General features: G+C 36.8%; 1 protein-coding gene across 4 annotated transcripts; it reads right to left on the reverse strand.

The window, feature by feature from the left end:
- Positions 1 to 450: 450 nt before the first annotated feature.
- tmem100.S (transmembrane protein 100 S homeolog) lies at positions 451 to 26,942 on the reverse strand. Of its 4 annotated transcripts, XM_018240543.2 has the most exons (4): positions 13,139 to 13,646; positions 10,994 to 11,102; positions 5,686 to 5,866; positions 451 to 1,332 (listed from the first exon to the last, which is right to left on the reverse strand). In XM_018240543.2, exon 4 carries the CDS (start codon positions 1,262 to 1,264, stop codon positions 875 to 877), a length of 390 nt encoding a protein of 129 aa, XP_018096032.1. In that variant the 5' UTR covers positions 1,265 to 1,332; positions 5,686 to 5,866; positions 10,994 to 11,102; positions 13,139 to 13,646; the 3' UTR covers positions 451 to 874. The 4 variants fall into 4 exon arrangements, with proteins under 4 accessions (XP_018096032.1, XP_041434233.1, XP_041434234.1 ...); XM_041578299.1 differs by lacking the exons at positions 10,994 to 11,102; positions 13,139 to 13,646 and adding an exon at positions 26,682 to 26,942; XM_041578300.1 differs by lacking the exons at positions 10,994 to 11,102; positions 13,139 to 13,646 and adding an exon at positions 13,653 to 13,734.
- Between the last annotated feature and the right edge of the window lie 744 nt (positions 26,943 to 27,686).

The following is a 27,686-nucleotide window of genomic DNA, read 5'->3' on the forward strand; positions in this document are numbered from 1 at the left end:
TGGATAGTAATAACACCTCAGGTTATTTTTATGGCCACTCACCCAAAATCATTTTAGTTTATTTAGATGATTCTTCCCCATAAGCATACAGTATTGTTAAGTACACTTTGATATGAGGTGTGATCAGGGGCTATCTTAGCCCCTCCACCGGAGAGGGTCAGAATGCTAGCAAAGAGAGCATAATTGCGCTCTCTGCGCTAGAAGAGCCAAATTTCCAGTTTGAAAACCAGAAATTTGGCTCTTAAAGTACCAGGAGTGACATTTTTGTCGCCATTGGTACCTAGTGGGGCGCTGCTGCCTGAGGCGGGTTTCTCAAATCGCCTCATTGGTGCAGCACCCCTGGGTGTGATTGGCTATTTAGCACCTCCTGTGTGAACTGGCAGCCTACAAGAGTCTCTGTTTGGCAGTACACCTGGTTTTTATGGAGCAAAAGTTGCCTCAAGCTAGGAATTCAAAAATAAGCCCCTGCTTTTAGGCCACTGGGAGCAACAGCCAAAGGGTTGGTGAGCAACATGTTGCTCAAAAACCATTGGTTGGGGATCACTGGTTTAGTGTTTGACATATGTAGCATGTACTGCATATTTGATGCATGTAATTCAATGCATGTAATTTAATGTATTTTAGTCTTAGACATTTAAGAAACTCTTGCTTGGACAAGGAACTCTAGACTGGTTTATCACATGAGTGATCAAGGGATGCTAGGCAACGCTACCACATGACTGATTTGAATCATATATCTTTTCCGTGTCTCAAGGCATCTTCAAAGAAACCATTGCAACATGATACAATTCCAAACCTGTCGATTGTTTCACAACTTATTTTGCTGATCCAAGCTATTTAAGAAATATCATTCTACATGTTCTGTAGATATGTCTTAAGTGAATAAACCCCGATGGTTTGCCACCAAGGCTGTTTGGCTCTCTCTCCTATTTGTCCTCTTTTTCCTCTGCCTTATTTTCCAGCACAGGGCACTTGAGCACACCAAAAGTAGTCCAGAAGACAGAAGCACCAGCCCAAATACAGAGATAATGGATCCATGAGAATTAAAACTGTATGCGACAGCAGTGACTACCACTCCTGCTATAAGTATAACCACTCCAAAGGGGATAGTGCAGCGGTAACATGAGAGCTCTGCTCCTCCTGTTGCTGCTGTCAGTTGGGTTTCATTCACCCTTGGAACTGTAATCACAAAGTCATTATTTGTCTTCTCCATCAGGATAGGTTCAGAACCTTTTGGACCTCCCTCTTTAATGGGCTGCTCCATTATCTAGATTCATGAAGTCGGCAATTGATTCTTATGCTACTTCTGCGTTGGGTCTAGATTGTTTTAAGCTGTGTATAGAATTATACAAATATATTAGCATAAAGTTAATGTGTTTAAAGGTCTGAGCAAGTTCATTCAACAAAGAATAGTCGTTTGCATGTGTCATACCAACATTCAAAATACATTGCTGTACAGTGGGTTGAGTGCTTAGCATATGCTCATTCATTTATCGTACTGTCAATGGCAGTGCTGCTCGGTGCAACAGGTGCATGGGATTCTAGTGGCATTGTCATATGTAAAGAATAGCTGCCAGAACACCACGTCAGTAATATTGCTTTTGACTGGAATACATTAGGTTTCACATGATAATGAAAGAAGCTTCTGAACTCTTGAATCCTTTTTTCAGACTGAGTGGTGTGATTTTGTATGTATGTTACAGGGCTTCCATATTTGTTTCCTAAGGCGAAGCATTGGCCATAGCAGCAAAAGGAAAACACCTGTAATGAAGTTGGACATTGCCCTGATGTTTATTATTTTGTGGCTCTCTAAACAGAGAAATATTCTGCTAAGGCAAAGTACAACCCAGATCACTAAGGGGCATATTAATCAAGGGTTGAATTTAGAATGGAAAAAACTTCGAAATTCCAATTCAAAAAGACCAACCGAAATTAAGTAGAAGGCTTTTTTTGGTCAAATAGGTCCGTTTTCGATCGAATAGGTCCGTATTCACCCAAATTCTAATCATACGAATCGAAGGAATATCGCATTCGATCATATTCGATTTGGAATTTCCCCAAAAAAAACTTTGATTTTTCAAAGTCCACCAATTGACTCCAAATAGCATAGAATGATTCACACAGTGAATATATTTGCCCTGTGCATGGTTATATTTATAAAGCTGGATAAAGTGGGCAAACGGAATAGTGATTTTTTTGTCCACAAGAGCTTTTTTAATTATGGCAAAACATTTCAAATGGCAAATATTTATGGACACACTAACGCCACAAATTTGATGCCAGAGAAAAAGTTCACAAATAGATTCACATTGCAAATTTATATTACTGTCAATGCTATTTTTGTGCACGACAGCCTCGCACAGTGGCCAAACTGACGCTAACACCCATCTCATTTGGCAGTGTTCGCAATGTGAATTCGCAAAAACCGGAAAGATGGGCACAGCAGTGGAATATTTTAGTGTCCATGAAAAAACATGGGCAATACAACCATTTGGCAAATAAATATGAGCTGCTTGAACTTTATAAATGACCCCCAGTGTTTGTGATTGATAATGTTGGTAATATTTTCAATTGGTAATGTTTCCAATAACCCATGCTTATAAACTTATATTGACTTTGGCCACTTAATACCAAATATCACAGATAGAAGTTGGCCACACTTGCAGCGGATCCGCTCCGACCAATGTGGATTGGAGCGGATCCGCTGCAAAGTGCGGGCGACTTAAAGATTAATGCTTGTTTAATCTTTCACAATTGTGAGTGTAATTTTAAAATATATATTTCTTATTAAAAGGATTTTATGCTATGTATTGCTCCCTTTTTAAGTAACGCGAGAGTGGAAGTGCCGGTTAGGATTAAAGACACCCCTGAAGGTTTGCATTTAAACTAAATGTTTGTAAGTATTTTTAAACTACACGAGGTGACCGTGCTGCAACATTTTAAGTGTGGCACCAAAGAATGCAAGAAAACCCTGTGGTGATTTGAGATTTTGGAAAGTGGGCTAACTAAACTAAAAAGAGTGTGAATATACTACACTATATATTTTTTTCTTTTCTTTTTTGATACTGCTTGTTTCCCTGAGCTGTGATAGCGCTGACTCTCTATAAACCAAACGAAACTCTATATAAAATAGCAAAATAGCATAAATCCAAATTGTAGTTTTGTGAAACTTGTGCCACTTCAGTTGCAGTTCCTTGCATCCTTCTGGCAGTATTCATAGAAAACACATCTGTTATCTGATATTTTATCTAAAAAATATTTTATATTAGCCTTAGGAGGGGAACTCCACACAAACATAACTTAAGCTTTTTGAAAAGTAAAAATTGCAACTTTGCAATATACATCAATTAAAAAATATGCAGACTTTTCATGATTTTTAATGGTTTGAAACAGTTCCCTAAGCCTAGCCCCCTGCTCTGCTGTTAATCTGTCTGACTACTTTGCTGAGCTGGCTGACTAATGTTACTCAGCAGCCAGCTGTCCTCAGCCTGCATCCTCCAAACCCCACAATTCCCTGCACACGTGGTTTCAATAAGGTATTCTCATAAGGACTAATTTTTCAGTCTAGCAGATCACTATCCAGGAGCATTCTGAACTGTTACAATTTGCTACATTTAGTTGATACAATTAGTTAATACATTTCTCAGCAGGATATGGAAATATTAGCAACTATTGTATCAATTCTAACAGATACCTTTAATTAAACTCGGGGATTCTGCTCAGCAGGGACAAAGATAAGAAATGCATCAACTAAATGTACCAATTTAGAACAGTAAACAAAAGAAAGTCGACAACCCCCCCCCCCCCAGTAAAATGAAACTTTACAATTCAATATTAGAAAAATGGTCACAAATAGAAAATAGGAAGTAATTGGAAGAAGTCTTTATTTCTGGTGAATAATCTGAAACCAACTGAACTGAAAAAAGTTTTTGAAGGTGAACAACCCCTTCAACCAAGCACAATAGTTTTATGAACAAGAATTTCCTGGAACCATACATGATGGGTCTGAGATTCATTGAGAGGGAAATGTATAGCCTGCAGTCATGCTAATGCTGGCATCATTTGGGACCAGCTTGTAACATTCCTCAATGTTTCTGGAACTGTAAATTTTGGTTACCCCCCCCCCTATTAATTTATTTTTACATTGATTCATACACTTTCTACACAAATGTGCAAAACACTATATTGTATTGGTTACATAGTTAATTTTGGTTGAAAGAAAAAACGAAATTTTATTAAATTCAACTTTTGCAGATGACAGTATATAAACACACACAGCGTACATATACAGACCTAACTATACACTTTCATACCTATCTATTTCACTTTCATTAAAAGAAAATATATATATATACAAACCTGTAACTGTATCTTAAGATTCCAGTAGCCTAAAGCTGGCCATAGACGCAGAGATCTGATCATAAGAATCGACCGGCTGCGGGTAATATCTCTGCATGTATTGCCGATCGTACGATTTTCAGAGGGAGACTGTCACTAGCTTTAACTATCGTACGATTGCTGTCAGGGGCAGAGCATCGGCTGATCGGTTCTTACAACTTTATATTTGATCTGAATGGTAAGACTTTGATCTTTATGGTTAGTGGCAGGTCGGGAGATGGGGAAGTCCGATCGTACATTGATTTGTACGATCGGATATTTGCATCTGTGGCCAGCTTAAGATACTGTATGTTGCTTGTTCAAAAAAATCATCCAAGCCACTTTTTAAGGCATTGGTAGAATCAACCATCACAATATCACCCAGCAGACCATTCCACAACCTCACTGTCCTCACCGTGAATAACCACCGACACTGATTCAAATGAAACTTCAGTGTCTAGGGGGTGGCCTCTGGTTCTTTTATTTTTTCTATGTGAAAAAGACTGCCTCCCGCTATCTGTCTATATAATCCTCAAATTTGTACTTGTAACAGTAATTATTCCCTCAGTTTAAATGTCAAACACCAGTGCATAATACCACCCTCATAGCACAATCTTTTGCCTTGTATCAGTCGGGTGGTAAATTGAGGGAATACTGTACACTAGAAGGCAAACTACCCCCTTCTTGTAAATCAACAGATTGTTTCATGTACTACATGAAACTGTTACCCAACTGACCAGGTTATGTTGAAAAATCGTCCTGGACAAAGTTAAATCCATTGAATAATAAATAAGGAAGGATATTAAAGTATTGCTGTGCCACTCAATTATGTCATCAAAAATGCACTCCTACTACAGGTATTGGAATCTGTTATCCAGAATTCTAAGGACCTAGGGTTTTCCAGATAAGGGTATTTCAATAATCTCCATGTCTGCTAATATAGCATTTAATCATTAATTAAATGCAACAGGATTGTTTTGCCTCCTTTAAGGATTAATTATATTAAGTTGGGATCAAGTATAAGGTTAAAAATTTGAATTATTTGAACTATTTGATTACAATAGAGTCTATGAGAGATGGCCTTTCCGGAATTCAGAGCTTTCTTGTTAACGGATTCTGAATAGCATATCCCATGTTTGTACTAAATACTTAAGTGTTAATTTAATGTCCCTATACACATTCTATATCAGCTTCAGCCACTCAGTAGCCTTACTGTGCTAACAGTATCAGTCAATGACTGAGGATTTAAATTTAGCAAAGTTCGTCTGCAGCCATGATTTACAAGGAAGCATGAAATTCTGAACCTACCGTGAAAATATGTAATCCATCATAGCAGAATTCCCTGGTGTGTTTTTGTGTGTTTTGCAGGAGTGTTTGTCACAGTCCAGCTTGTGCCTTGTGTTGGAGATCTATAGACAGGATTGTCTGCTTGTCCCTCTGAATCAGACACTGGATTACAGATGACACATGGTTAGTGTTGTGGTTTCCTCTGGAAAGAGAACAGGCACAAGAATCAGATTGGGTGAATGGGGGTTTGTTCGCAATTAGTGATGGGCTGTATTTTGCAGAACAGAGTAAGCATTCCTGGGGATATTCTGGGGGGGGGGATTGGCAAGTACCACTTGTTTACAGTTGCTGAACTGGTGAGATAGGCTGTTAGATACATTTAAAAAACCAGTAATATAAAAATAGAAACATTCATTTTCTCAAGTTATCATAACGCCCAGCATTTTGGAAATAGAAAGAGAGAGAAAAAGATTTGCCGCGATGAGCACAACAATTTTTTGGCCATGCCCATTTTGTGGCCACACTCCCAAATTACCATGTTCATTTTACAAAATTTGGCAGGTTATGAAAGTTTGAACACATTTCTGTGGTTTTTGTGTTATTACAGTTTTGCTAATGAAGGTAAATTAATCTTTATGCTGCAAGTCACAGTTTCCCAAAGAGACCTGCTTATCTTAACTAGTTACAATTGTTTATTTGCTTATCTTAAATTGTTACAAATGTATCTATAAGTGCACCTGCCACATGTTCTGGGCTCTCTGCCAAAGGCCTATTAAGTTTTAGAAACATTGTATCTTTTTTCTGGCAGTTCAGTGCAAGAGATCAAATTAGAGATCCTACTAGTCGAAATGTATTATTAAAAATCAAATTTTTCCAGCAATTCGGCAGGTTTTAGAAAGCCAATAGTCGAATTTGAATTATTAAAAGATCAGAGTATGACAAATCACAAAACTCTAATTTGAATTTTTTTTTAAAATAACTCCCTAGTCAAATTTGACAGTTTTGACCATAAAAAAAATAATCAGTCTGCCCTGTTATCTCCTCTCATGTGGGTAACACAACACCTGAAAATATCTACACATTTTGTCGTCTTCAAACTAGCCCAATTGTGTAATCATCATTACAATAATGACGGGTAATTTATGAGCGTAGCCGTAAAAGTTGTCAAGTTAAAATTGAAACAAATATTGATGATGCCATGCATTAAAGGTACAGGTATGGCAATCTATTATCAAGAAAGCTCTGAATCTTCTAGTAAGAAGACTCCATTTTAATCAGATAGTTTACATTTTTAAAACTTATTTCCATTTTTTCCCTGTAACAAGCAGACAGTACCTTGGACTTGATCCAAACTAAAATATAATCAATCCTTATTGGTGGCAAAAAATCCTATTTTTAGTTAATCCTATGTTTAATTAATGTTCAGAATATTTTCTTAGTAAACTTAAGGTATGGAGATCAAAATTACATAAAAATCCTTTATCCAGAAAGCCCCAAGCATTCTGAATACCAGGTCCAATGTTTGTATATGCATCCAAATAAACTCCTTGCCCTTCCTTATAGTTGCACTAAGCACCATTGCTTCCATCCTGTCTCTTCTGCTGAATTGTGCACAAGTGCACTTATTGGCATTGGGGGAACCCTGGCACTAAGGCCACCCTGAACATGGAGTTAATTACAGGGTTAAAATGCAGTACTCACTCTGAAAAGGTTGGCACTGAATTTCTGCTGATTTCAGTCCTAAAAATGTACCTTGCCCAATGCAAAATAAAAAATATAACAAGTAAATAATGAAGACTAATTGCAAATTTGCTAGGCATAGGATATGCAATAAATAATATACAATAATATATAATATATGCAATAATAACATACCCCTTAATCCCTTCTTCTTGCCTTGCACTGTTTTTCAACAAATCTACATGAAGCTTTGCTCACTGACCTGGCCAATTTGTGACAACAGGAGGTGCACAGATGCTCTTACAACATATCCAGCATGCCTCTTGCAAACAATTAGCTAGCACTCCATCCAGCCTGTTTCTGCAGGAGACAGTTTCCTGCTTTTTTTCCCCACAGCCTCTTCACATATACATCATAAATCTTTTTTATATCTGTAAAACCACTATAAAGCATTCCACTCCTACTAAGGAAGACATTCATCTAATATAAGCCTCCAAGTTATCTGTATGACATTATTCATGCCATAAATACAAAGACGGGATTTGTATAAAAGCCCAGTTAAAGGATAATTGCCATGTCTGCTGATTCAAGAGTTTGTTAATGTTTAAACTGACATAAATATGTGTTAGAATAAAATAGAGCTTCATTAAACTTTATAATCTTCTTTTGTATATCCTGATCACATTGCTGTCTCTCGATCAGTCCTTAAAAGATGGAGCATAGAGAGAACAAGTTTCTATATGCGATGACAAATCCCATTTAAATGTATATTCATAAAGTTTTCACTATTTCAGCACCAGACTAAATAACATCTGTCTTTTTCAAGTTTATTAATGCAATCTGAGCATTAGTTAGTACTACTTAAAGGGATACTGTCATGGAAAAAAATTTTTTTTCAAAATTAATCAGTTAACAGTGCTGCTCCAGCAGAATTCTGCACTGAAATCCATTTCTCAAAAGAGCAAACAGATTTTTTTATATTCAATTTTGAAATCTGACATGGGGCTAGACATATTGTCAATTTCCAAGCTGCCCCAAGTCATGTGACTTGTGCTCTGATAAACTTCAATCACTCTTTACTGCTGTACTGCAAGTTAGAGTGATATCACCCACCTCCCTTTTTCCCCTCCAGCAGCCAAAAAAAGAACAATGGGAAGGTAACCAGATAGCAGCTCCCTAACACAAGATAACAGCTGCCTGGTAGATCTAAGAACAGCACTCAATAGTAAAAACTCATGTCTCACTGAGACACATTCAGTTACATTGAGAAGGAAAAACAGCATCCTGCCAGAAAGCAATTCTCTCCTAAAGTGCAGGCACAAGTCACATGACCAGGGCAGCTGGGAAATTGACAAAATGTCTAGCCCCATGTCAGATTTCAAAATTGAATATAAAAAAATCTGTTTGCTCTTTTGAGAAATGGATTTCAGTGCAGAATTCTGCTGGAGTAGTACTATTAACTGATGAGTTTTGAAAAAAACATGTTTTCCAATGACAGGATCCCTTTAAGTCACACGACAACTCCCATACATAAGCCACATTATCTTATACAGTATGTGTAAATATGCTCTGATGAAAAGAATATAAATTAGAGAAGAGGCAAAAGGGTATAGGTAATGTTATCTGTAGGCATAACATTTTTGCATTTTGAAGTAAGAGCACATGTGCTCCAGAATAAAGTACAAACAGTACTTCTCTTTCTACATTTATTTAGCATTTACATTAGTTCCTGCCCCAGTGGAGTTTACAATATAAGGTCTCTTTCACCTACACACACACTATGGGCAGTTTTAACACTATTGAAACAAACCAACGCAGACAATGGTAACCTACAAACCCCCTGAAGATAGTGCTCAGGCCATGATGGAACCTCAGAGCCCATTGCTGCAAGAGAGCACTGCTACCCACTGAGCCACCATGTTGACAATGAATATAATCCTTCCTGTTTTCACTGGGGGATGTAATCTCTCTCATCCCAACCTGTAACTTGTGCATCAATCAGGTGGTAAGGACAGAGCTCCCTTGCACCAACCAAGGCTAGGTGCAGAGTAGTAATATGCCAGTTGACAGAAGGGACCTGCATGTTTACTGCTGGTTGGGTGGGTCCAGATTGACCTTTGTGGGTTAGAGTTGGGTGAGGGTCAGACTGGGGAAACATATATCTCTGGGTCTGAAGATTCCCTGTCTTGGCAATCAGAGGCATGCACAGAAGTGGATTACAGAACAAAAAGATTAAAAAAATACAGAAATGTTGTGGGTTAGGGTTGGATGTGTGTTAATGTTTTGTGGGTAAGGGTCAGGTATGGGTTGAGTTTTTCCTGACCCGCACATCACTAGTGCAGAGCATAGCTGTTCCCCATGGCAACTGATAAGCAACGGTAATGCACCCATTAATGTTTTAATCCTTGTATTTGGGACATTCAATTAGACCACATAGTGCTTATCTCAGCTGGCTAACTACTCTTAGCACTACACAAAATGTTTGTTATTCAGTATGGGTTCAGTGCAGGAATAGCAGTAAATTGTATCACTGTGGATTGAGTCCATATCAGAGTAGCATACTGTACCACTGGTTCCAGATTAGATTTATACAACATGCTGTATCACTATAACTTCAGTGCAGATCAGTTTAGCATGCAGTGTTTCTTTGGGTTCAGTCTAGAACTATGCAGAATGCTGTATAACTATGGCTTATTGAAGATCTATGTAGTACACTTAATTGACTCGTGGTAAACCTTAATTCAGAATAATTAGTGAGAACATTAACATTCTTTACAATTAACATTTTTAGCTGGGTAATGATTAACTATATTGTACAATAAAATGAAAACTGGTTGATATGCCAAACGAGGTCCACTGCATATTTGTCAAAAAGTTAAGTAACTTAGCTCCTGCACCCTTCGTGCATCCTCTGGCATTCCCTCTGTGCCAATGGGGTGCCCTGCACTGCCTACATATGCATGTGGATTGGTCATATGGGGTGTACTTGTACCTGTAGCAGGAATAAAAAAAACATAAGGAGAAACATTTCAAAGTTGAGTCAATGGGAATGAGACAAGCGTCACAGACTTGTGTAATACAACATTATTGTCCTAATTGGCTGCTGGATTTGTGGCAATAGCAGGGAGTGGGGATAAGCCACCTGTCCTGAGCATTGATGTAATACATTCTTCCTAACTGGCTGCTTACTGTTACTATTTTGTATTTATCTTGAATAGTCACTCGAATACAGTGGAACCTCAATTTTACATCCCCTGATTTTAAGTTTTCCCTCATTTTACATTGTTGTTTTGTGGTCCCACCTATATATTAGGCATAGTACATCTCCCTGATTATACATTTTCCTGGATTTTACAACATTTTATTCTGGTCCCCTTAAAAAATGTATAATGGGGGTTCTACTGTACCTATAAGTAAAGGCAGCTTAGACTAAATCAGCATAACTGTTATGCCAGTCATTTATTAAGTACATGTATATTTATATATTCATATTTATAAATGTATGGATCTGATGCATTTTTGATTTAAAATGTTTAATAACCCCCAATATAATATTTTCAGAACAGACAGTAGTTTAATGTTATGCTATCAGCTTAATGCAATTAAATTGAACCAAATCATCTGAATGGATTGAAATTTAAATGTGTACCTTAAAAATACCTCTTTTCAATAAGCAAATTTCTGATTTGTAGCTTTACGAAGGGAAGAAATCCTTGTATAATTTTGATGGTATCATGTTTGATGGGGTGCGTTTCTTGCTACAGGAAACAGAGTGTTATTTATTAGGCTAAAGATGTCAACTTGTTAAGTTAAGGTATGATAACTTTTAATAGATCAACTTTTTTGTCACACTGGGTATTCTTGTCTCCTCATCAGATGTGCTAAAAGGCTGCTCCAGTCTTTGAAGCTTAAACTCTGGAAGTCATATTGGTCTTACAAACCCTCTTGCAGCTCCCCTCTTCTACTCTCTAGGCAAGAACTATGTTCTGTAGCATAATAATTTTTTTCTGTGATGTCGGCTTTTTAAAACAAATTAAAAATACATTTAAATGTGTTTAATGTGTCTATTTTTCCTGCTTGCTGCCAGCTTATTTAGTGAAACAACACGCCTCTTGTTAACATATAGAAGTATGTGAGTGATTTTATATATTACTTGTCCAAAAAAAATCACAAACTTCCATTTCTTTCTTTTTCTATATATATATATATATATATATATATATATATATATATATGGGTATGGGTATGGATATCAAGAAAGCGGTGAATTACGGGAGTCTCCCATAGACTACATTATAATCAAATAATCCAGATTTGTACAATTGATTTTCTTTATCTCTGTAATTATAAAACATTACCCTGTACTTGATACCAACTAAGATATAATTAATCCTTATTGGAAGCAAATATTTAATAAAAAACATTTATTAAATGTTTACATGATTTTCTAGTAGACTTACACTATGAAGATCCAATTTACAGAAAGATTCTTTATCCCAACAACCCCAGGTCTCGAGCATCCTGGATAACAAGTCCCATACTTGCAAACTGTATAAATAGATGCATAAAAAGCCTTTTGTACACTTGCCACTTATTGGTACATGGTATAGCATGTATTATCCAGAATGCTTGCAATGTGGGGTTTCTGGATAAGGGACCAGTCTATAATTTGCATATCCATACCTTTAAGTCTGTTAAAAATGACTTAACATAGAGTGTAGAGTGTTTTGCCACCAATATGGTATAGTGACCATCAAGTACAAGGCACTGTTTTATTTTTACAGAAAAAAGGAAACTATTTTTAAATATTAGAATATTAGCATGAAATAGACCTTATGGGAAATGGCCTTCCTGTAATTTGGTGCTTTCTGAATAACGGATTTCCAGATAAGGAGTGTCATACCTGTACTTTTTCCACAAGTTTAAAAAAAAAAAAAAAAAAAAAAAGCTTAGAATACAATTTACGTAGAATTGTTGCATTTGGCAAATACTGGATCCACCAAAACTACAACAAAACTTAATCCAAACCCTACTCTGCACATTCACCTTTGAGAAAATTATATAATGATAAATTAAATCATAACCTTCGGTTAGCCAGTCCTGGAATTGTTCATCACAAAAAAATGCTTTAATCCACCCAAGCACCATAATAAATAACCACTTTATCAGATGGCATCAATGTAAGATGCCCTAAAAAAAAAAAATTATCTGATTTTTTTAATTTAAAAAAGTCCGACCAAACTAGAATCCCTGATTTGAACTTATTTATTAATGAGAAATCACAAATTAATCAGTTCGGGGAAAAACACGAAAAAAACGTATATGGAAACTCGTTTTTTGGAGTTCTCGATTTGTGCATTTTTTCCAGCTTTTCCCCCCAAAAAGCCCGATTTTTTGGGATTTTTGCCTGAAAAGTCTGAAAATATTTTCGGGCTAAATCCAACACAGACCACAGAAACTTCCAGATAGGATAGGGAGTGGGTAGTCTCCTATTGACTTATATACAACGTCTGCAGATCAGAGACACCAGACTCCGACTTATTGCTGCCTCCGGGTTTAATAAATCGTGAAAAATTCTAGGTTCTTATTTACTAAAAATTCTGATTTTATAGTAATAAAAACTAGAATTTTCAGATTTTTTGGCATTCGGACTTTGATAAATAACCTCCTTAGCGTGTTGTATTTGAAGGTATTATGCTAACAAACACAGCAACTATTATTACAGAAAGTTACAAAAATTGCAGCAGATAATAAAACGTTTGTTCATCTAGCAGTGAGGCACAGTATGTCTTACCTCTAAACCAGAACCTTGTAATCTAGAATGTTTTGTTAAGACAGTCATCCCAAGGGATGCGGAAATCCGCAAAGAATGTGCTCTTATACAGTACCTCACACAATTAGAAACATCTTACAACTGAATTGGGGTATCCAGCCACAATCAAATTCCAAATCTCCTCTACACTGAAACGCAACAACCAGACAAATCAGAAAGTTACAGAAGCATAATAGAAAAATAAACATAATGTTACATTTGAATATATTGTATATGCTATCAGATTTAATAATTATACTAAACACGCAATATAAAATAATTCCATATATAACAATGCAGAATTTTTTTGCAGGATCATAGCCATAGCAAATGAATTGGCATAAAAATAAATAACTCTAAGCAGAAGAGGAAACCTTCATACAGACAAATGACTGCTGAAAATCATCCAGGGACAAGAAGAATTCATGCTTATCCAGACGCTGTGTTTTGCTGGTTCATAGGTCACAGGCAGTCAGAGAACAGAGGAGCTCCTTACCTTCCCATGGCCAGACTGCAACTGAGCCAGCCACATGTACAGAAAGAATATGTGAGGGGATGCAAATAACAATTCAAGGGAGCGTCGCCTAATTACCAGCTGCTTTTACAGGAGAAAAACACTTAGGGATGTGGGTCAAATTCTCAACTTGCAAAAGCACAAACTGTATGTTCAGCAGCAACTGCTTACTTGGGTGCTTTTTACAGACAGTCTAGAAAGCACGTCAGAATAAGCAGATGCCTACAAATAACCCACATTAATTTCCTAGTGCAGTGCAGCTGAATTAAAATGCAATGCAGGTTTTACATTTTGCATACCTCCCAACTGTCCCTTTTTCGGAGGGACAGTCCCTCTTTTGACAGCTCAACCCGCAGTCCCTCATTTGTACTGGAAAGTCCCTCTTTTCTATGCACTGAACAGCCAGAAAAAGAAAAAAAGTTTCTCACTTAATTGGCTTTTAGCAGAGAGCCCAGAACCGGTGCAAATAAGATAATTTGTAACAATTTTGAGACACAAAAACACAGTTTAGATAAGGAAAAAAATTTTCAAACTTTCATAACCTGCCAAATTTTGTAAAACAAACATGGTAATTAGGGGGTGTGGCCACAGAAAGGGGTGTGATCAAAAAAATTGCTGTCCCTCTTTTTACTTCCAAAATGTTGGGAGGTATGAAATAGTTAAATGATTTACAGAGCAAAACACAGGCAAAAATTTATGTCTAGGCAGAAAGATGCTGTTAATCCTCTCCTGACATGCCCCCATAGGCTCTTAGTAATCAGTCATTAGTTGGATAACCCCAATTTCATACCTCCCAACTGTCCTGTTTTCCACTGGACAGTCCTGATTTTGACAGCTCAAGCCGCAGTGCTGGATTGTTACTGAAATGTCCCGACTTTGTCTTTGATCTCCTGCACTGAACAGCCAGAAAAAAATTTAAAGCTTCTAAAATGTAACTGGCTTTTGGTGGAGAGCCCAGAATATGTGGCAGGTGCACTTTGATACCTTTGTAACAATTTAAGATAAGCAAAGAAACAATTGTAACTATTTAAGATAAGCAGGTCTCTTTGGGAAACTGTGACTTGCAGCTTAAAGAGGAATTCACCTTCATTAGCAAAACTGTAATAACACATACAAACTACAGAAATGTGTTCAAACTTTCATAACCTGTCAAATTATGTAAAATTAACATGGTAATTAGGGTGTGTAGCCACAGAAACAGGCGTGGTCAATACATTTTCGCTGTGCTGCAAATCTTTTTGGCAAAATATGAGAAAGATATATTTAACACACTTTGATTCGGTATCATACCCCTCTTCCATAAAGCTTCACTGAACCAAACAAGCAGGTATTTCCCATATTATGCTGCACAATAGCACGGCCAATTTGCATACCGCCCAACATTTTGTAAATTTGGCCCTGCTATTGGGCAGACTAATATGGGAAATACCTGCTTATTTGGTTTAGTGACCAAATGAGATGCTCTTGTTCTGTATGCCCAGCTTTATGGAAGAGGGGTATGATACTGAATCAAAGTGTGTTACATATATCTTTCTCATATTATCGGAATTTGCTTTATAAACCCATTTATCTATAATTTAGATTCCTTTAATCTTTACTGGTATGGAGGGGAAATTTTAATGGATATTGCTGCATGCCCATTAGATTCTGTAACCTTGAAAGGAGAAGTACAACTTTACAAAGACATATGGTAGAAGCATTGTACATTATGTTATGGGCTTCAGAACAAGCTCAAGGCAACCACAGCTCTTTAGCAGGGAAGATCTGCGCCTCCAACACAGATGATACAGTTGCTCCCCTCCCCTTATTCTTTTCTACTCATTTATAACAAATGTTCTGTTTTTCTTACCTAAGCTTAGAGACAGACTCACAATATACTGTATATATAGAATATAAAAGTCACAATAAAATATTAATTTGCAATAAATTCAGATTCACATTATATGGCAGACCCAGTTTGCATTAGAATTAAATAATCAGCCCTGTAGAATCAGCTTTCATAACAGGTGAACTTCATTTTCTGCTTAATGATCTAAAACAACCCTAAGGGTAGAACTACATGGGTGATTTAGGTCCGATCCGATGCCACACGAAGAAACGCTGGCGTCAAGTCGGATGCGCCCAAAATAAGGCAATAAATGTCAGATGAAGTCGCAGCGTGCATCTGACACAACTGTCGGATGCAGCGTCTGCATCCAACAGTCGTGTTGTATGCACTCTGTCACTACATTCCTACAACTTACATTATTTCTGGCGCATCCGACTTGATGCCATTTTTTCGTTGAGTGGCGTTGGATCGTACCTAAATCACCCATGCAGTTCTACCCCTAAGCTTAGCTTCTCAACAGTTGCTCAAAGCACACTGGGCATGTGCATGTCACTGACTCTTAACAAAGTCCAAATTGGGGAGCTCCTGTACATAACTTGAAGGCCTGGATCATTAATATTCTGTTATAGAGATGCTGGCTAGTGCAGTAAGTTAAAGTATGTAAAATAAAGCATTTATAGCAGTATTTAAGGGATAGTTCTATTTTATGTATTTCATGCTGGATAGCTTGATTTGGGGCACTGGCTAATTTGTTAGACTACACTCTCCATCTGAAATTAGACATTAACTAAAATAAACCCACATAGTTAGATATAATGGAACACAGTGACACAACGAAATGCCATATACAAGATTTTATTGATTTATAAAGTTGCCTCATAAACATGCATTGTGTTAAAACATTACCTCGTTAACTTGTTGCTTTAAAAAGAACACAACATTCTTTTTCAATAGCTTCAAAGAGGGGAACAGATTTTGAATAAAAATCCAGTGTGGAAAGTGGAGATATGAAGAGGCAAATTATCAAAACGTTACAAAAATCTACAATCCTGGCGAAAGGCTCCAAAGTTTTCTAAAACCTTTTTTGGTAAAGAACAGATGAATAAATCTGAAAGAAATGTAAACAGCTGGGAAAATGCCAGGAATCCCAATTCAGCCTTTGATACTGTAAGTTACCCCCTGCATGTAAAAAAAATATTATAAAATAATTAACACAATATTTTTCAACATTTTGTCCTTTTTTTCCCATACTTCTCCTGAACTTTGCTAAAAGCAATTTGGAAAACTGCAGGTTAATAAATATGATACATTTTAAAATGCTAGGAGAATGCCAGGAATCCCAATCCAGCCTTTGATAAATTATCCCATAACAATTGTTTTTTTGTTGGTTGGAGTAATTTAAATAACCTAAACAAGAACACATAAGATATTTTAACAGTCTATTTCTGTCCATACTGCCCCTAAACTCTGCTAAAAGTATTTTGGGAAGCTATATGTGTGTATTACGTTTTACTACCATGAAAGCACTCGCTGCTGCCATATTGAATTCTTTCAATCTCTTCACATTAACACATCCAGGGTGTGGTAGTAAAACTGCTAACATTACCCAGCTCTTAAGCTGCAGCCAAATGCAAAATGGATTACAGGAAAGAAAATCATGTAAGGGGCTCTTTTAGGAATGCACCAGAAAGTGCCAATAAAGGTTGCCAATGTGTCCATCCTATCTCTTCTATTGAATGGTGCACAACCACACCTAATGACCATGGGAACCCTTGAACTATCTCCACCCTAGACCTGGCTATAGCTCCAGGGTTCCCGAAGTGCACTTAGTGAACTAAACTTTTTTTTGAATAAGTCTGACACAATCCTCAAATGCTACCAATTTGGTCACAGTTGCATCTGCTTTAAAGGAGTCAACCCCTTTGGCGCTAAAATCCCTCCCCCCTCCCCTGTGTTCCCCCCCTCCCTCCTCCCCCCTGGCCTACACCCCCCCAGGCAAATGCCCCTAAGTTGTTAGGTCCTGTCCATGGAGTTCACAGGCTCCATCTTCTCCCATGTGATCTTCTTCCGGGATTGCCCGGCGTTTGGCGGCGCATGCACAGTAGGAGCATTTGGCAGTTCAGCTCTACTGCGCATGCGCCGAAAGTCACAAAGTTTCCGAAAAAAGAAATCGGAAAACTGTATGACTTTCGGTGCATGCACAGTAGAGCTGAACTGGCAAATACTCCTACTGAGCATGCACCACCAAACGCGGGCAATCCAGGAAGAAGACCGCACGCGAGAAGATGGCGCCTGTGAACGCTGTGGACAGGACCTTTGCCCAGGGGGGAGGTAGGCCAGGGGGGGAGGAGGGAGGTGGGGCAACACAGGGGATGGGGAGGGATTTTAACACCGAAGGGGTTGACTTCTCCTTTAATGCATATTATCCCTAAAGGGTTACTGTCACGGGAAAACAAGTTTCTGTGCATCAGTTAATAGTGCTGCTCCAGCAGACTTTTGCACTGAAATCTGTTTTTTTTTTTTGTTTCATTTTGAAATCTGACATGGGACTAGACATATTGTCAGTTTGCCAGGTGCCCACATAAGTCATGTGACTTATGCTCTGATAAACTTCAGTCACTCTTTACTGCTACATTGCAAGTTGGAGTAATATCACCCCACCCCCTCCCTTCTCTCCTCAAGCAGCCCATCAGCAGAACAATGGGAAGGTAACCAGATAACAGCTCCCTGGTAGATACAAGAACAGCACTCAATAGTAAAAATCCACGCCCCACTGCGACTCTTTCCATTACATTGAGTAGGAGAAACAATTACCTGTCTGAAAGCAGTTCCATAGTGCAGCACTGGCTCTTTCTGAAAGAACATGGCCAGGCAAAATGACCTGAGATGGCTGCCAATATTACCAATATTACAACTAAAAAAAATACTCTTTTTGGGTTAGGAATAAAATTTGACATGACAGGATGAATTATTTGCATTGTAATTTAGAAATAAAAACTACACCAAAAAAATCAGAATCCCTTTAATAAACATTGCCATTTGTGCCCAGAATTGCACTTTATTGCACTTATTAGCCATAAGCCTTTTATTGTCCTTTAATTTTATATTTATAATAGTTTAAAAAAATCACAAAATAGTTTCAATCCAGTGGAATATACAAAACGGTTAATATGCTGTTGACAACATTTTTACTATGCTGGTATGCTAATGTGGAACATAAGTCAACAACTCTGCCAAATGCCTCTCATTATATCATCTTGACTGATATGACCCTGATGTTGTGTCGGCTTGAGAATGTAGAATTTGAAATACAAATACATTGTACAGAATGTAGAGATTTCTTTAATTAGAAGATATGTAGCTATACCATTCTGTCTAAAATTTTGATAATTTTTAAATTGTAGGGAGTTATTTATCAAAGTCTGAATTTATCTAAAAAAATATTCAGAAAAAAACTCCAATCAAATCCGCACAGGTTTTTTTTGGCTTATATTATATATAATATAATGTATAATAAACGTTTCCGAAAATTTTGTTTGCGGATAAAGATCCAAAAAAAATTTGAAAACGTCGATGTGTTATGCTTTTTGCCCGAAAACTTGCACGAAACCCAGCACACATCAAAAATCATTGGGACTTCTCCCATTGACTTATATGCAACCTCGACAGGTCTGAGATGCAGGATTTTCTGATTCAGACTTTTCCATCCTTGGGGTTTAATAAATTCCGAAAAATTTGTGATTTTTTTTTTCACTAAAAATTCGGATTTTATACTAAAGAACACACATTTTTGGGGGTTTTGGCATTCAGAGTTTAGTAAATAACCCTCGTAGTGTGTAGCCATGCAGACATTCCAGTCTATAAAATCTATGAATATCTCTGTGTGTTATTCATTTCTAGATCACTTATCTGTTTTTCTTATGATGATCCTACTGGCAAACTAGTTTGGTCTGATACTTGGTCTGATTCTTAAATATGCAATTTTCGTATCATTCCCTGGTATTGACTTGAGGTTAACACTTTATTGGCATGCACATTCAGTTTTAGGGTGTCTATTATGGTAACAGAAGATGAATAATAACCAGTTCCTCATAACTAAGACCTTCCATTCCCTTTTTTCGACTTATTAGCTGTTTTTTGGACTTTCTCTATTTCATTAATATGAATTGTAAGGATTCAATCAGGCTTAGGGCCATGTAATTTTGCTAAAACATAAACGGTGTTAGCCACTGACAACTTATTTAAGCTTAGTCATGTGCAACTTTAAAGAGTTGGTCCTGTAACTCCTCAATTACATATAAATACACATATATACACAGTGAATTAGAATCGATTAAGCAAGTTTGCTATTCACAATTACAAGTAAACAAAATAGTTAATTTTTTAATGGAGTCATTCAACTCACATCTTTTTAATACTGATTTACTTAAAACTACTTTTTGGGATTAGTCTGTACCTGGGATGCAGTCAGTTCCTTATTTTCTACTATTGATTATTAATCTTTCACCACCTCAGTAAGTATGGGTTGCATTAACTTAAACATTTTTTTCTGTGAAAAGGGAGGTTTGCAGTGGAAGCCTGATAGCAGACATTTTTGGCAAGCAGGTCCTTACAAACTTTTTATATTCTATGGATGTGTGCCCAATAGTCATGTTAGTGTTGAAAAACATATATATACAGTATATACAGAGAATATAAAAATAAACTAAACACTATTGACAAAAACAGTGTATTCTTGTGCTACCACTAGGAGTCCATAGGGTAATTTATGTAGCATACTGCTTGTAGACTTTTATCCTCTATTTTTACCTTTATTATATTAATCAGTATTGTAGGAAAAAAAGAACTTGCACCATTTTTTACCAATCGACTAGAATTCAGGGGTGGGTTACCCTGCTGGTGTTCGTTGATCTTGCCACAATGCATGTTGCTAGTAACCCTCAGTTTAGGCCATGGGCTAATGTAGCATTGGCTCCTCTGCTCTCAGCCTGCATATTTTTTCAGGCTGAGTATAGGGGATCTACTCCATGGCCCCTCTCTATATATAATATCCACTTGCATACAATCACATGCAGCAGAGTGGAGGTTGACCAAATGCGTGAAAGCAGGCATTTTCAGGCCGACCAATGCTCTGCTGACTGCATAGAGGCTTCTCTTAGCCAATGCTTCATCTCTCCATGGCCTTAGCATAGAATAAATTAAGTCAAAAGTCCAGAAGGATGGACTACCATTCATGTTTGTAATACTGCACACCAAATAACACAAAAAACAAAAAAAATTATATAGGCATGTCAGATATGAAAAACTTTAAAGTCACGTTTTGGACTGGGCATCTCTCAAGCTACAGAACAATCTTCTTTTATGGGCAAGCTACAACCTTTTGTAATTCCTAACACAATCCAATCCAAAAGTGTCTCCTTAGCCAGGCAACCAAAAGCCCTACTCAATTTGTAGCCCTCAGATGAATTTTTTTTTTTAATTTTATTTCTATTATATCTCTGAATATAAAAAAATTATCCATGGGTCAGGAGCTATGCAGGTGAAGACAGTGAAGGAGGATAATGATACATATGCACCTGCGAGAACAGACAGTTCTGTCGGGGTAGCAGACACTCACATTAGTTGGTGTTTTTAGATTCAGCTTGGACATTAGGAAAAGGAAGGAGGTACTGTTATAGGGGTAGCATCTGCCATGTACAGTGGAACCTCCATGTTACGTTTTTCTGGGGACCAGAAGAAAAATGATAATACAATCAAGGAAAATGTAAAATAAGGGAAATACATTATGCATTATATTCTGGTGGGACCACACAAAAAGTGTAAAATTGGGTAAAACTTAAAATTGGTGCATGTAATATTGTGGTTTACCTACATTAAGAAAAAGTGAGAATTTGGGGAATTAACATATTTGTAGGCTCACAATGAGGTTCACCTTATGGTTTTAGATATATATATTTATAGTTGATCTAGGAAGGATCACAAGTATTAAGCATTCAGCTTAAGTAACTTTAACCTGTGCCCAAGTATTACATTTCCAGAAAATTCCAAGAAAGAGTAATAAAATAGCTAAAATTGCAGTGTCATTGCTGGGGTCGCTTAATGCTTTGAAAAGTATTATATCTATGCAGGAGCAGCTGCACCTTGGGAGATCTAGGAATGTGGAATACATTTAACTACAACTATACTTAAGGGGAATAAGTGACCCAATATTGCAAACAGATATTTTATATTTTCCATATTTAAATTGAAAGGTATTTTATTATAGGAATCTACTTTACCGACCTCTGATAAGTCCTTAACCACATGCATGTACTGTGAATGAAAAAGTGCGGTAAATGTATTATTTTCCCTTTGTACTGATTTTTTTCTGCTTCTATGACCTGATTGCATATTCTTGCTTCAATTTTCCTTATCTTCATAAATATATATTGTGGTAATCTCCTTAATTGAATCCAACAGGACCATGGCATGTAACCTAAAAGGGGTGTGGCACTGTGTCTTCATTGCTGGAGTTAATTAAAGCAAATCTTTAGGAGGCATAACCTCTTAAACAACACTGCTATTTTCCCTTTGAATATACAGTAGCACTAACTATATTAGGCAGCACAGATTGAAGATTGAGATATTCTTCTTAAGAAGAAGAGAGAAGATTGGTTGATATTTATTTGCTTGGGAAGAGGCACATTCATGACCTTTTCCCATACTCTAACCTGCGGCTCATTCAGTCCGTGTCCTTACAGGCTAACCTGCATCACCTGATTTAAAGAGGAGAGTGAAGCAACTGTAAATGAAAGCAGTGCTTTATGGTTATATAGATGTATGGGGCTGCTTTATTGCTTTTCATTGTATCTTAACTGATCATGAATATGTGATTTCACCAATATTTATAATACTTGCAGAGTATTTTGCAGTTGTTTAAGCATACTGACACTCAATAGGATAGCATACAAATATGCATACAATTACTTATAACCATAATGTGACTAATGTAGGCAAAGCCTTGATAAAGATGGGCCTGGAGGTGCTTGTGGATAATAAACTTATCTGTTGCAAGTAATGTGACCAGCAACAGGAAGGGCCAGCAAGACCTTTTCTGTTTTAAAAGGGGTAGAGATTCATGGGAGGAGAGGCTCATACATTTTCTTCACACTGGTTAGGCCCCATATAAGATATTGCAGTGCAATTTTGGTCTCTAGTGTTTAAGACAAATATATAGAATGACTAAGCTGATATGGAAGGCTGGCCAAATCAGGAGTGTTAAGCTGGCCATAGACGTGCAGATTTACCTGCTATATCGGACAAACTATTGGACGTCCCAATCTCCCGACCTGCCACTAACCTTTCAGATCAAATAAAGTAGTAAAAGAACAGATCAGCTGATGTTCTGCCCCTACAGCAATCGCACGAAAGTTATATCCGTCAAAGCTGGTGACAGTCCCTCTGAAAATCGTCAGATTGGCAACACATGCAGAGATATTATCAGCAGCTGACAGAACTCTTCTAACCTGTCCGATCGACTGAAAGACCAATCGGCATAGCACGTCAAATTTCGGGACACTCCACACACGGTCCAAAAAACGTACGAAACGATGGTTCGTATGATCGAATCTTTGTGTCTATGGCCAGCTTTAGATGGGAGAAGAAGCACTTAAGAGGAGATACGATATATAAAGGGACCATGAATTAATTATATGGTGTGTTTTCTGTTGGCACCACCTACCTTTGGTGCACAGGACCACCTGCCTTCCATTTATTCGTTCATAAAGTCTGTGCATTTAATCTCTTGTGAGAAAATGTTGCAGAGATTTGCGTAGAGATAGGTGGTCTTCATAAATCACAATTAGGGGACATTGGTTTCAGAGCAACAATGATTCCATAAAGAAACAACAACAAGAGTTTTCTTGGTTATCCATTTACAGTATACATGCATAACTGACTACAGGTGAAAGTCAGGTTTTGCATTTACTAGTTAAGCTATAGCATCTTTATAGCTGCTAGCTGCCAGCTGTATAATTTAATACAGTCAGAATGGTTTCACGGGAGTGAGTAGAGCCTTGCTTAGCAACAAATGCGCAACCTGGCAGAATAAACAAGCGATAATTCATGCTTCACTAGTGATACCCTGTAAAAATATTGTTCAAATTTAAGTCTGAGTTGAAATTGAAATTGTAACAAAATAATGTAAGCAAAGATTTACCAATTAGATAAAAAAAAATTTTTTTTACCTCCAAAGGAGTTAAAAGGAAATTCATGGAAGTTAATAGAATGTTTATTTCAAGCTTTTTTGGGTTCTTCTTTTTTGATAATATTATTTGTATTGGAAAAAGTAGAGGATATTTTTTACCAAATTATAGATCTCCCATAAATTATGTTAATGAAATGTAACTTCCATTATTTACCTGAACATTGATGATTTGTTAAGATGCACTGCTTGAGCCCTAAAACACAGAGCACCGAATAAAGTTAATTTTTGAAGCCCAAGACATTGGACCAGATTAGTATTATGAGAAATTTTTATCTCATAATTCAATTTCAGATTTTCCCATAGAGTTAGATGCAATTCAATAAGAAAAAAATCCCACTGTTTATCACATGAAAATGCTTTTGAAACCTAAAGGAAAAAACGAGAACAGAATTATTAAGGAATACGTTTTTTTCTCCTCTTTAATTGAATATCGTCTGAAAGTTTTTATGTGATAAAGCATAACATTGAATCTAGCCCATTAGGTCAAAGACTTTAAAGGAGAAGGAAAGGCATCCTGCACTTCTCGTTTAAAGTCTTTGACCTAATGGGCTAGATTCAATGTTATGCTTTATCACATAAAAACTTTCAGGCGAGATTCAATTAGAGAGGAGAAAAAAACATATTCCTTAATAATTCTGTTCTCATTTTTTCCTAACATTTGGCAGGATGCAAACTTGCCATGCTGTTGGCAGAATGCAAAATCTCAAATATATTGAATCTATTGGATTACGTAGTTCTAAATAGAAATTAGGTCCTAAATTTTAAGAAAGCTTAATATGAGTGTCAATTATTCTTTTTAGGTTGAATATAAATTTAAATGAAGAAAAACTCCAGAAACTTGTTATCCAAAAAGCTCTGAATTGCAGAAAGGTTGTCTCTAATATTATCCAAATAATCCAAATATTTAAAAGTGATTTCCTTTTACTCTGTAATAATTTTACAGTACCTTGTACTTCATCTAAATTAAGATATTTATTCTTATTGGTGGTAAAACCAGCTTGCAAGATCCATTATCCTCCTAGGGGACAAAACTCCCAGGTCGTGAGCATTCTGGATAACAGGTCCCATACCAGTAAATTAAAAATGTTGATATAATTTGCTATATTAACAGTAAAAGTTGGAAGGATCTCATAGCCCATTAGTCACTGTATAATAATTCTGAAGGACACTTCCAAAAGAAAAGCAAGATGTTTAATTTTTATGTATTTTATGTTATCACTCTGAGCTCTGCCTCTGATGCAAGTTTATGCAGTCTCTTGGCAGATTTCATATACTATTACACTTTTCAGGCAGAGCGCGCACTGAAAGGCTTAGCAAGAATGATGAAGTGAGATTGCCTTAGTAATCCCAGCTGGCTGCTAGCTATTTCCTGTATGGTAACTCAACTCAATGTATGTTACAGTGATAATAATTTTATACAAGTATTAATGTATAAAGCAGTGTCATGTTTGGATATGCGGCTGCCAACATTTTTCTCAGGGCGTAAAAATTCTAGACCCGATTGCAGGCATTGGGCCCAATTGCTAAGTGAAGGGTGATATGGACATTGCAGCTCAGTGTTGAAATGGATTTGTTAATCATGATCTCAACTATGATTTAAAAAGACACAAACTCATTTTGAACTGCATTTTCCTATTCATTTTTAAGAATCTGCAACTGGCGTGAAAATCACAGAAAAAAAATCTACAAACTTGCTTGAATACTAAAGACTACTTTTTATATAACATCACACTATATACCTATCACTTATTTATACATATATGTTGGCCTACTGCTATTTAGTAATATTTTATTTGAAGCACAATTCTTGAATTGAACATACATTGTGAACAGTAGCTCCATAGACATTAAAGATTTACTGACCCTCACACTGTGATGATCTGCTATTGCCTTCCTCCAAGGTCTTGTACTTAGTACTTACCTGCAGGCTATCTATTTTAACCTGTTGTTAAAATAAATTATTTTTTATCAGGTCATGCAAAGTTGCAGACACTATATAATCCTGGGATCAATCTGTAAAGGGGCCCATGGGGTTACCCAGGGTTAATATTTCCTATAATGTTTCACTCACCTTTTCGATCTACAATTATGCCTGTTAAACAAAGCCACCAATCCAAAATCAAGTCAACCTTTACCATGTACTTTGGCTTGGATGCTTAGTTCAGCTAATAGAAAGTGAATTACAACCCTTCTTGATTACAACAATATATCAACAGGCTAGAAATTCACAACCATGATAACAATACTTATCTATAGAGAGATTACGTATCTTTTCATTCCTTATTAAATCCCTTTCCGGGAACCCTGTAGTTTCTTAGACTACTTAGAAAGTTATAGATATTGTGTACCATATTTTTGGCATAATGTTAGGTGTTAATATGGAGTACATAATAAGTACTTGTAGAAGTTGCAAGCAGCTGCATGCTCAGACACAGAGATTAAGTACAGGATCTACCTGGGTCATTAGGTCTTTATGAGCTTCATGCACACTTAAAGGCCATGTAAGTGCATAAATTCAAGCCTGACAAATAGAAACATGTAAAACATTTTAAATCTATACAACTTATTTCTGTTCTTTATGACTAAGAGAAATTAGCACAATTGGAAGCATATATTTAAATCCAGGTATGAACCCTATGCGTGTACTTTGTGTCCTGTTTTAAAGGGCAGCCCTAAATATTCGAAATATTATTAGCTACTTTCTCACAGTATTTAATTGCCACAAGATCACAAGATCATCTGTTTATGGCTTCAGACATGAGCTCAGGGGTTTTACAGCAAGCAAAACATCAACTCAGTTGGGAAAAAATGCATTTTGTAAATGGGGGTAACTTTTTTTAAATGTTCTTTACAGAGCTGTTATACTGACCAGCGACTCTGAAACTTAGGTTACTATGTGAAGTTTTACAAAATGCAAGAAAAAGAATATTTAACATACCTTAGTTAATCCCTGCAACCCAGGGCCAGTTTACCCTTCCATAAGCAAGTCTTCCTGGCAAATTTAACTTCTGAGCCTCCATAGGATACAAATACTCTGTTCAAACGCGGTTTAAAAAATTATGTTTGTCAACAAGCATTAAATATGCTTTTCTCCTGTGAACAAAGACTTTTTCAATATTAGCCTTACAGAGTATCCCACACTAAAAGGTTGACGTATTCAGGAAAGGCAGATGTCACTGCTCACTATATCTGCTGTCGACATCACACTAAAAGGAAACATTCGAAAACTGTCTCCATTCACTTGGAAGTCTTTGATGGTTCCAGGGCGTGTAGTTGTGGGAAATAGGAGGGTTTGGCAAACTAAATTTATATCTCTTGTTTGCCTTTAGATCAAGAGGTAGTAAAAGCACCTCTCATCTTACATTAAAGGGAACCTATCACCATAAGAAATAATTCCAAATTCTTTTCTATCATGTTAGTTGAGAATACACTTTGCCAACACTATATTTATTATTAAATTTTTGTTCCCTTCAGTTTTGGAATTCACAATCACAGTGAGTAGGCAGGTGCCATTTTGTGGATGAAGCAAGTTGTGTATAGCCCCAAAATGTTGTGTATGTGCCAGGATGGGGGCCCAATGCCCATGCGCAGTGTCTACAATCATAGAGTGTGGGAAGGGAGGGGGAATGTAGGGAGGGCAGTTATATCTAGGAAGTGCTGAATGCAAAGTGAACGTAAGTGACTGCCCCGCTTCCATGCCTGAGGCATAGAGGCATGGCAGGCAATATATGATTGACGGCTGTGACTTTTAAATGAGTTTATAACAGATATGGATGTTTTAAAGAAAAAAAGAATTTGGTTCATGTTTCATTTGCAAAGGAATTTCATTATACAGCTTTCTATGTCTGCATAACAGGTCCACTTTATGTTATATGATATGTTTTTCCTATAAAACAGAGACAGACAGGGATGACTCTCATAGGCTCCAAATTGTTTAGTTAAT

Source organism: Xenopus laevis, chromosome 9_10S, assembly GCF_017654675.1.
Source record: "Xenopus laevis strain J_2021 chromosome 9_10S, Xenopus_laevis_v10.1, whole genome shotgun sequence".
Lineage (NCBI taxonomy): Eukaryota > Metazoa > Chordata > Amphibia > Anura > Pipidae > Xenopus > Xenopus laevis.

What these genes read in the sequence shown, in the direction of transcription:
- tmem100.S (XM_041578299.1), bottom strand. Translation starts at nt 1,264, where the DNA reads ATGGAGCAGCCCATTAAAGAGGGAGGTCCAAAAGGTTCTGAACCTATC.